The sequence below is a fragment of the Hemitrygon akajei genome, chromosome 5 (genome assembly GCF_048418815.1).
Source record: "Hemitrygon akajei chromosome 5, sHemAka1.3, whole genome shotgun sequence".
NCBI lineage: Eukaryota > Metazoa > Chordata > Chondrichthyes > Myliobatiformes > Dasyatidae > Hemitrygon > Hemitrygon akajei.
Genome location: NC_133128.1, coordinates 124,559,700 through 124,570,596, shown reverse-complemented (window position 1 = coordinate 124,570,596; position 10,897 = coordinate 124,559,700). Strand labels below are relative to the sequence as shown.

The 10,897-nt window shown below is 46.4% G+C and overlaps 1 protein-coding gene across 1 annotated transcript in view; it reads left to right on the top strand.

Annotated features, from left to right (window-relative positions):
* Positions 1–229: 229 nt before the first annotated feature.
* c5h21orf58 (chromosome 5 C21orf58 homolog) overlaps positions 230–10,897 on the top strand; it is a 78,989-nt gene continuing 68,321 nt past the window's right edge. The window contains exon 1 of the mRNA XM_073046386.1: positions 230–468. Within this exon, the coding sequence (XP_072902487.1) occupies positions 397–468 (72 nt within the window). The 5' untranslated portion in view covers positions 230–396. The remainder of the gene's footprint in view (positions 469–10,897) is intronic.

Genomic DNA, 10,897 nt, shown 5'->3' with positions numbered 1-10,897 from the left:
CCCCGGACTCGCAGTGCCTGAAGTCACTTGTGTCCCCTGTTATTAATGATTATGGTAATCAAGAACGTTACACTGCAAGATTTGATGTAAAAATGTTGCGCCTTTTTGTTTCCTTTCCCCTCTGGAAACGTGGTGACTCGCACGGATCACCGCCGCGGGCGGAGCCAAACGCCAAGTGCGTGACTTAGTTACAGCAACCAGTTGTTTACAAGCGCAGGTTAGCAACCAAGACAAGGACGGAGAACCGGCGGCAGTCAAAACACCAAGCAAACCCTGTTTCAAAAGTTTGTGTCCCCGCACGCCGGCCGTCTCCTTGTTCATCTAAGGCGAATTTCCGACCAGCTGGACTCCTCCCGCTCCGACATCCCGTCCTTACTCCGAAATTGTTCCTCTTGAATGAGAATGGAGACAGCAGATCCCTCTTTAGTGGACCAGATGACCAGGTTAAAACTAAAACTGTTGGAAAAGGTAGGCAACTCGCGCACTTGTTTTAAGTTCAGCCTGCAAGTTTAACTGGAGAACATTTGAACGGGAGTCACTCGGAAACCATATAAACTCACACAGATTGCTGACTTCCAACTATTCAGTTCCGCCGTTTACAGGAACGTTGCCCCTAAAGACAAGCCTGCTTCAGGGTGAGGAGGACCTTTTTAATATTGCTAATCCTGATACCACATTTTCCAACTCTGCCCCTACAAGCAATTGCCCCTGTGTCACATTATACTACCTGCCTCCACCTGTACATTACTCTAGTGTTACACAGTGACAGACCCGTCCTCACCAGTACTGTACCCCAGTGTTACACAGTGACAGACCCATCCCCACCAGTACTGTACCACAGTGTTACACAGTGACAGACCCGTCCCCACCAGTACTGTACCCCAGTGTTACACAGTGACAGACCCATCCCCACCAGTACTGTACCCCAGTGTTATACAGTGACAGACCCGTCCCCACCAGTACTGTACCCCAATGTTACACAGTGACAGACCCATCCCCACCAGTACTGTACCCCAGTGTTACAGTGACAGACCCATCCCCACCAGTACTGTACCCTAGTGTTACACAGTGACAGACCCATCCCCACCAGTACTGTACCCCAGTGTTACACAGTGACAGACCCATCCCCACCAGTACTGTGCCCCAGTGTTACACAGTGACAGACCTGTCCCCACCAGTACTGTACCCCAGTGTTACACAGTGACAGACCCATCCCCACCAGTACTGTGCCCCAGTGTTACACAGTGACAGACACATCCCCACCAGTACTGTACCCCAGTGTTATACAGTGACAGACCCATCCCCACCAGTACTGTACCCCAATGTTACAGTGACAGACCCATCCCCACCAGTACCGTAACCCAATGTTATACAGTGACAGACCAATCCCCACCAGTACTGTACCCTAGTGTTACACAGTGACAGACCCATCCCCACCAGTACTGTACCCCAATGTTACACAGTGACAGACCTGTCCCCACCAGTACTGTACCCCCGTGTTACACAGTGACAGACCCATCCCCACCAGTACTGTACCCCAGTGTTACACAGTGACAGACCCATTCCCACCAGTACTGTGCCCCAGTGTTACACAGTGACAGACCCGTCCCCACCAGTACTGTACCCCAGTGTTACACAGTGACAGACCCATCCCCACCAGTACCGTACCCCAATGTTATACAGTGACAGACCCATCCCCACCAGTACTGTACCCCAGTGTTATACAGTGACAGACCCGTCCCCACCAGTACTGTACCCCAGTGTTACACAGTGACAGACCCATCCCCACCAGTACCGTACCCCAATGTTATACAGTGACAGACCCATCCCCACCAGTACTGTACCCCAGTGTTATACAGTGACAGACACGTCCCCACCAGTACCGTACCCCAGTGTTACACAGTGACAGACCCATCCCCGCCAGTACTGTGCCCCAGTGTTATACAGTGACAGACCCGTCCCCACCAGTACTGTACCCCAGTGTTATACAGTGACAGACCCGTCCCCACCAGTACTGTACCCCAGTGTTACACAGTGACAGACCCATCCCCGCCAGTACTGTGCCCCAGTGTTATACAGTGACAGACCCGTCCCCACCAGTACTGTACCCCAGTGTTACACAGTGACAGACCCGTCCCCACCAGTACTGTGCCCCAGTGTTACACAGTGACAGACCCGTCCCCACCAGTACTGTACCCCAGTGTTACAGTGACAGACTCATCCCCACCTGTACTGTGTCCAGTGTATTTCAGTGTAATGTGTGTAATGCGCTTTATGGATTCACTGCTAATGTAATGGCTTCTTTGTAATGTTCACTGCTTGAGGTGTTGATGTATTTGAATGACTTCATAGTATTTGGATCCACCTTGGAAGAACTTGAAGCATTTACCCTTGACACCATTCAGTGCACTGGAGATTTGAGGTATCAGTGCTGGTGATTATCCATAGGACAGTTATTGGTCTTGTGAATCTGAACTGGAATTTTCTGATGTATGGGTGTTGTCAACAAGTATTTCAACAGGGAAGTTAATCGACATCCAGGGAATGTAGTTATCAGGGAGACAGGGACGAGGAGTGGGAGAGCGTTTCTGCCCCTGGGGTGAAGGCCCTCTGTCAATTTGCCATCACCGTGAAGGCAGAGGGAAAAGAGAGGCAGGATCGATCAGTGGATCAATTGGGGGGCTTCTGATGACACCATACCCCAGGTTTACTGTAACCTGACTGCTCTGAAGACAAATCAGCTGCCGGAATTGAGTTCTGGGGAAGTGGCAGCTGCTCAGCGAGATGATCCGGGCATTGGCACTATTTGGTCTGCAGTTGAAAAGGGAGACATGGCTCAGGCGGAAAAGACGAAACACGCTTTGGTGCCTCCATTACTGAAAGAGTGGCCTCGGTTGGAGCTGAAGAACCAGATCTTATACCGGTCACGTCACCCCGGACCGACCCCGGCGTTACCAGCTGGTTCTGCCCGAGAAGTATCGGAGGATTGCGTTGAAGTCACTTCATGATGATTCTGGACATTTGGGGTGGAAAAGACCTATGGATTGCTCAAAGACTGGTTTTACTGGCCCCAAATGAATTTGGAGGTCGAAGAATACTGCAAGTTGTGCGTTCGCTGCATACGGCAGAAGACAATGCCTACGCAGGCAGTTCCTTGGTCCCACTTACAGAATGTAGGGCCCCTGGACGTGGTGCGTCTGGATTTCCTGTCCATAGAACCTGATGCCAGCAACAGGAGCCGGGCGAGGCCGAGGGTTACAATTGATTCCGTGTACAGTTGTAACAGTGAACCACATGCCAAATATATTGACTCTACTTGCTCTTCTTGCTGATCTCCAGGGTCCTGAGCATGTCTAGCAAGGTCTGATTAAACCTCTCTATTATGGCCTTCCCTGGCGAATAAGTGGCCCAGTGCACAGGCAGAGGCTCTCCGCCAGAAGCTAAGAACGTTCTCTGGAATAACGTCCACCCCCGAGGGGAAGAAGGAGAAGAGCACTGCATCAGTGTGTGTAAAGTCAGGTGGATTCTCTGATACTAAGGCAGAGTTGCACATTTTCAGCTGCTCAAAGTTTTGTTGTTTGTCTTATGCAATTCAAACCGAACACAAATATTTTGGGCGGTCTGACATTGTGCTGTTCACATCCTGAAGATTTTAAAGGATTTAGGTTCTGCAGTATACTTTGGAGCCAACAAGGGAGTTCCAAGAATTATTGCCCATAGGGAAGAAGAGGTGAAGTCACTGAAGAAAGTGACATCCCTCTTAAAATGTCACCTTCTCCGACAGGCGTGCAGATTCTTCACAGTCCCAACAAAAGCCAGACTCTATGGACACTGGAAATCCCAAAGGAAAGCAGAAACTGTCCTGGAGTAGATCAGGCAGTAACAGAGAGAGGAAAACAGAGCTAACAGTTTTGGCTGTTTATTGGAAAGTTGCCAAGACAAAATGCTGATTGTTTCTCTCTGTGTGCAGTACAGTGAGCACAAGCCACTGACCCAGGTTTAGGGTTGTGTTTCACTGTGAATGGATGAATCAACTCTGAGCTGTTAACATGGTGTTTTACAGGAACGTTGACACCCAGTACATTCCTGGAACAGATTTGTTCACATTTGTAGGATGGATTTATACCTCAATAACTTTGTGTTTATTGCACTTTGTTAGAATGTGTTTAATTATACAGATCATATTATAAATTATTTTTCTATTTGCCATTGATGAGATATAACCTTGATTGCGAGAGGTCACGGGTTCAAATCCTGGACAAGCCCCCACAATTGGGTTCGCCCGGCTCCTGTTGCTGGCATCAGGTTCTATGGACAGGAAATCCAGACGCACCACGTCCAGGGGCCCTACACTCTGTAAGTGGGACCAAGGAGCTGCCTGCGTAGGCATTGTCTTCTGCCGTATGCAGCGAATGCAAAACTTGCAGTATTCTTCAATGTCTGACTTCATTCGGGGCCAGAGCAATCCATAGGTCTTTTCCACCCCAAATGTCTAGAATCATCATGAAGTGACTTCAATGCAGTCTTCCGATACTTCTCGGGCAGAACCAGCTGGTAACGCCGGGGTCGGTCCGGGGTGACGTGACCCGGTATAAGATCTGGTTCTTCAGCTCCAACCGAGGCCACTCTTTCAGTAATGGAGGCACTGAAGCGTGTTTCGTCTTCTCTGCCTGAGCCATGTCTCCCTTTTCAACTGCGGACCAAATAGTGCCAATGCCCGGATCATCTCGCTGAGCAGCTGCCACTTCCCCAGAACTCAATTCCGGCAGCTGATTTGTCTTTAGAGCAGTCAGATTACAGTAAACCTGGGGTATGGTGTCATCAGAAGCCCCCAATTGATCGATCCTGCCTCTCCTTTGGCTGTTTGGCAGAAAATAGAGAGTGGGAATAAAGGGATCCTGTTCTGGTTGGCTGCCGGTTACCAGCAGAGTTCCACAGGGGTCATTGTTGGGACTGCTGCTTTTTACAATGTATGTCAATGATTTTGGACTATGGTATTAATGGATTTGTGGCTAAATTTTCTGTGGTCTGCTTAAATCCACCTTCCTCGAAAATAAACCTTGGGTACAAGTCCAGAAGACGTTTCAATGATAGAAGTTACTTGGATGAAATTGTGTATGCTGGGTCTGTAACTTTACAGATGATACAAAGATGGTAGTGTGGTGGATAGTGTAGAAGATTGCCAAAGTATGCAGTGAGATTTGAACCAGTTGCAAATCTGGGTGGAGAAATGGCAGATGAAGTTTAATCCAGGTAAGTGTGCACTGCTGCAGTTTGGAAGGTCAGATGTAAAGGGCCAATAAACTGACTGTGTTAAAATACAGGGGATTTGGTGCCCAAATCCATAGCTACCTGCACAAGTTGATCATTTCCTAGCAACGGGTGAGGTGTCCTGATGGATGGGATGTGTGAGGAGGGAGTTGGGAGGGGGCAAACTTCCCAAATAGGACAGGTGGAACGTGGTGTGAGTTGGATTTGAGAAGTAACATTCTCTCTTGAACCATCAAGAAGAAAATAGAGCAGTCAACATGTGAAAGTGCACTGCTCATAAAGTTAACATTGCTGTCTTTTTCAAGAAACCATGAAGGTGCCTGGTTACTACAATTTCCCCTCACAATCAGCTTCAGGAAACTGTAAGCAGTCAAATACAAGGGAAGCTGTTTCGGTGCTATAAATAAATACATTTCTCTTGTCACAGGTTTTAAGTCTGTCACCTGTTAGTTTGCTCCCACAGTTATGAGGGGTATAGATAAATTAAATTTGGCACTGAGGTTGGGCTGGACAAGAATTAGAAGTCAAAGGTTAAGAGTGAAAGGTGAAATATTTAAGCAGGACTTCTTCACTCAGAGGCTGATGCTAACATGGAGTGAGCTGCCAGTGGAAGTGATGGACAGAGTTTTGATTCCAACATTTAAGAGAGGTTTGGATAAGTGCATGGATGGGTAGACTATGGAGGGATATGTAGGTCATTAGGAAGAGGCAGAACACCAGTTTGACATGAACTAGTTGGGCCAAAGGGCCTGTTTCTGTGCCATAGTACTCCATGACTCTATGTTTCCTTGTCTTTTATATAACTGTTCAATTAAATAATAATCACATTGCATTTAACTTCTTAATTTTTGTCTTTTGCTATTAAGTTAAGGAACTTCTGGTGTAAAAGAAACAGGAAATTAGGCATAATTTCTATCTCAGTTTTATGACTTCAAAATGTCTCACAGCAAATCAAATGTCTTTGAATGCCGTAGCTCTTGTGCCGTCAATTTGAGCACATATCCAGCTCCTACAAAAGTCATGTGGACATAACTAGTCTGTTTACTAGTGCTGGCACAGGGATGAATATTGGCCAGGACACAAAGGATGATCGCTGTTTCCTTCACCATTGCTTCTCCAGTTTCATCCCTTTTCCTTAGCTCCTCCAACCTGTCTCTGAATGTGAACAAATCAAAAAAGATGGTTGTTGACTTCAGGAGAGCATGGAGCGACCACTCTTCGCTGAACACTGACGGTTCGTCCGTTGAGATCGTTAAGAGCACCAAATTTCTTGGTGTTCACCTGGCAGAGAATCTCACCTGCTCCCTCAACACCAGCTCCATAGCCAAGAAAGCCCAGCAGCGTCTCTACTTTCTGCGAAGGCTGAGAAAAGTCCATCTCCCACCCTGCCCATCCTCATCACATTCTACAGAGGATGTATCGAGAGCATCCTGAGCAGCTGCATCACTGCCTGGTTCGGGAATTACACCGTCTCGCATCACAAGACCCTGCAGTGGATAGTGAGGTCAGCTGAGAAGATCATTGGGGTCTCTCTTCCAGCTACTACAGACATTTACACCACATGCTGCACCCGCAAAGCTAATAGCATTATGAAGGACCCCATGCACCCCACATACAAACTCTTCTCCCTCCTGCCACCTGGCAAAAGGCACCAAAGCATTCGGGCTCTCACGACCAGACTATGTAACAGTTTCTTCCCCCAAGCTATCAGACTCCTCAATACCCAGAGTCTAGACTGACGTATACATCATTCATTATTTTATTGTAATTTGTCCTCTACTGTGCCTATTGTCTTGTTTATTAATTATTGTACTGTCCTGCACTGTTCTGTGCACTTTATGTAGTCCTATGCAGGTCTGTAGTCAAGTGCAGTTTTTATGTTGTTTTACATAGTCTAGTGTAGCCTTGTGCTGTCTCACACAGTCTAGTGTAGTTTTGAGTTGTTTCATGTAGCACCAAGCTGCTGGAGGAATGTTGTATCATTTTTACTGTGTACTGTACCAGCAGTCTATGGTCGAAATGACAATAGACTTGACTTGACTTGACATCGTTGACTGGACTCTCAACCATCTCCTCAATTTTTAACTTTTCCTCGTTCTGATGAGGAAACATTGAACTGAAATGTTCTCTCTGATCCTCTCTACATTGTGACTTCCTGGTTTGCTGAATCTTGCCAGCATTCTCTGATTTTTTATCCCTTGGGACAAGTCCCTGCTGGTGGGATAAATTGCATCTACCTAACAACAAAGATGAGCCTTGATTATATCATCGGAAATGTGCCACCCATGACAGTGGGCCTCGAGAGGTTTTAGCATAGACCTTTTGACTATTCAGATTTGGGGTTTTGTTTGGGATTAATCCAGCCAGATTCAAGATTCAAGATAGTTTTTTATGGTTCATCAGTACACATATGTAAAGGAGAATGAAATGATTGTTACTAAAGTAGGGCTGATCAACACTTCCACCCACTAACTCACCACTCCACAACCCCTTCTTTTTTCATTTACCGTTAGTCACTTTATTTTCAGACACTCCTGTGCCTAGTGTCACTAAATGGATTTACGAGGGGTGATTGATATGTTAGTAGCCTCAGGTAGAAGGTCAATTTTAGAAAACCTAGCACATTTATTTTTCAACATAGTCCCATCCTACATTTACGTACTTAGTCCAGCGGTCGTGGTGCATACGATCCCTTCCTTGTAGAAGTCGGTGTCTTGGACCTCCAGAAGAGGTTGACAGCAGGGGTTAATAATAAGTTCGTGGCCCAAGGTAGAAAGAGATGAGTTATACAGCTCTTGTTACATGCACTTGCAGTTCAACTCTTCGAGAGATTATGCAGAAAGCTTGAAGTTAATAACTCATCTCCTTCTATCTTAGGCCACGAACTTATCAATCACCCCTGCTGTCGACCTCTTCTGCAGGTCCAAGACGCCAACTTCTACAAAGAAGGGATCCGTATGCTCCACGACTGCTGGACTAAGTGTGGAAATGTAGGAGGGGACTATGTTGAAAAATAAATGTGCTAGGTCAGGGGTGTCAAACTCATTTTAGGTCACGGGCCGGATTGGGCAAAATGCAGCTTCATGCGGGCCGGATCAGCCGGGCGCGTGCGAACGCAGCTTTCGTTGCCTCCGTTTTTTCAGCCTGTTCTCATGTGTCTCAGTCTCTGCTATAACTACAATGTGTTTCACTTCACAAATTCCGTTTCTTATGAAGAAGACTGCTGAGCAAGCATTATTTTTATGATTGGTATTAACTTACAATAATAGGCTTCATATCGCCGGGCCATTAATAACTAAAATAATAGATCTATCTAAAATGATCTCGCGGGCCGGATATGGCCCGCGGGCCTTGAGTTTGACACCTATGTGCTAGGTTTTCTAAAATTGACTCCTACCTTAGGCCACAAACTTATCAATCACCCTGCATACAATCAGGCTATTTATATAAGCTATCTTAAGTATATATATTTGTGTTTTATTTACATTATTGTGTTCTTCATCTTAGTGTGCTTTTTTGTGCTGCATCGGATCTGGAGTAATAATTATTTCATTCTTCTTTAGACTTGTGTACTGGAAATGACATTAAATAATCTTGATACAGCACAAAAAACACAATAAGCATAAAGAACTCAGTAGAAACACAAAAAATATAAATGCATGAAATGAACTTATATAGATAGATTGAGAGCTCTTCCTCCTCTGTAGGGCATCTCATCGTTTCTAGTGAATACCCCCACCAGTCCCCCACGCTTCTCGTAGCCCTGCACCTAGCCAGCTCCCCTTCAATACTACAGTTCACTCTGCTTCCTTCGTTACCAGGCAATTCACACCAGACTCTGACCACTCACAATGCAAACAAGTTATTCCTCGTGCCAACTGCCCTCATTTTACATCCTCTTCTTCCACACGCTGCAGCTGGGGAGACGCAGTCCCGTCAGGGAAGAGGCTACGCAGCATCTCCACCAGGACCACGAGACTCAGAAGCAGTTACTTCCCCCAGGTCATCCGGCTGATCATTTCCTCCATCCATCAACCCATCCCACCACATCAGCCACTCCTCTCCACGGCCCCTCAACACCCTTCATTTCCCAGCCCCCCCCCACCGCCCAATGCACTGCCTCTTTGCGGTCGCTTGTACGTTGTGTTTTATTGGATGTCTTTTATATTTATATTTATTGTGTTGTTTGTGCTTATTGTGTGTTTTTATGCTGCAATGGATCTGGAGTAACAACCATTCTCTTTTATACTGGTGTACTGAAGAATGACAATAAACAATCTTCAATATTGAATCTTTTGCTGAACATGTGCCAAATAAATCTAATCTATCTTTCCCTCTCTTATCCTCATCATCCTTTTGCCCTTAAAATACTTATAGACTCCTAATTTACTTTCATCATGTCTGCCGCTATTTCTCATGACCTCTTTAGCCTTCCCAATTTCTTTTTCAAGTATTTACCTGCTTTTCTTATGCTCATAACAGGCTTTCCCATAAAATTGTGGTTATTGTGCTTTTGGGTTTAATTTCCCAAGTGTTAAGATGGGATGTCCCTAGCGTTAAAGGCTCAGGAGGGACAGGGGATTGGGGTTCACAGTAATCACCAAGGAAGGATGTTCACCCGAACCTCGAGGCAGCCCCTGATTAAATGGCCACTCCTGCTGGAGCTCGACTCTTCTATAAGTGCTTCTGGTAGTTAAGAAATCCAAGCTCCTGCACATGAAAGACAGCTCGTCACTGCTGCCACTCCTCGTTGCTACACCTGTCAGTGGGAAAACCAATGGAGGAAGCAGTGGAACCGCTTCTATGAAGGGTCTAGACTCAAATCGCCCAGGCATTGAAGGCTACGGGCCAAGTGCTGGAAGATAAGATTAATATGGTTGGTATGACTTGGCCGTAGTGGGTTGAATATGCTGCTTCCATGCTATACGACCGTACACTCGAAATGTTTAAGGGTATGTGTCATTTCAGAAACGTGGACAAACATGGATAAGGGTCTGTGTAGGGGTGAGTCATTATGTGGTGGTGAGTCAATACTTTGGCTTCATAGTTCATGAATAAAAGTCAAGCGGTTCTCCAGATGCTGGAAATCCAGAGGAACACATAAAATTGCTGCAGGAACTCAGCAGGTCTCGCAGCATCTATGTAGAGGAATAAACAGTTAACAGTTCAGCCTGAGGCCCTGCATCAGGACTGGGGGGTGGGTGGGGGGAGAAGCCAGAATAAGGTGGGGGAGGTGGAGGAGTATATGAGAGAAGGTGATGGGTGAGACCAGGCGAGGGGAAGGTTGGTTAGAAGGGGAGGGGAGGAATGAAGTGAAAAAACTGGGGAGGTGATAGGTGGAAGATGACTGAAAAAGGAGGAATGTGATTGGAGAAGAGGGTGCGCCATCAGAGGAAGGGAAGGAAGAGAAACGCCAGAGAGATGATAGGTTAAAAAAAAGGTAAAGGGCTAAAGAAGAAGGAGTTTGACAGGAGAGGCAAGTGGACCGTGGGAGAATGGGAAGGAGGGGAACCAGAGGATGGGCACATGAAGAGAAGAGAAGGAGTAAGAGGGGAGCCAGAATGGAGAATGGAAAAGGAGAGAAGTGGGAGGGGCGAGAAATTAAATGGAAGTTCGAGAAATCGAT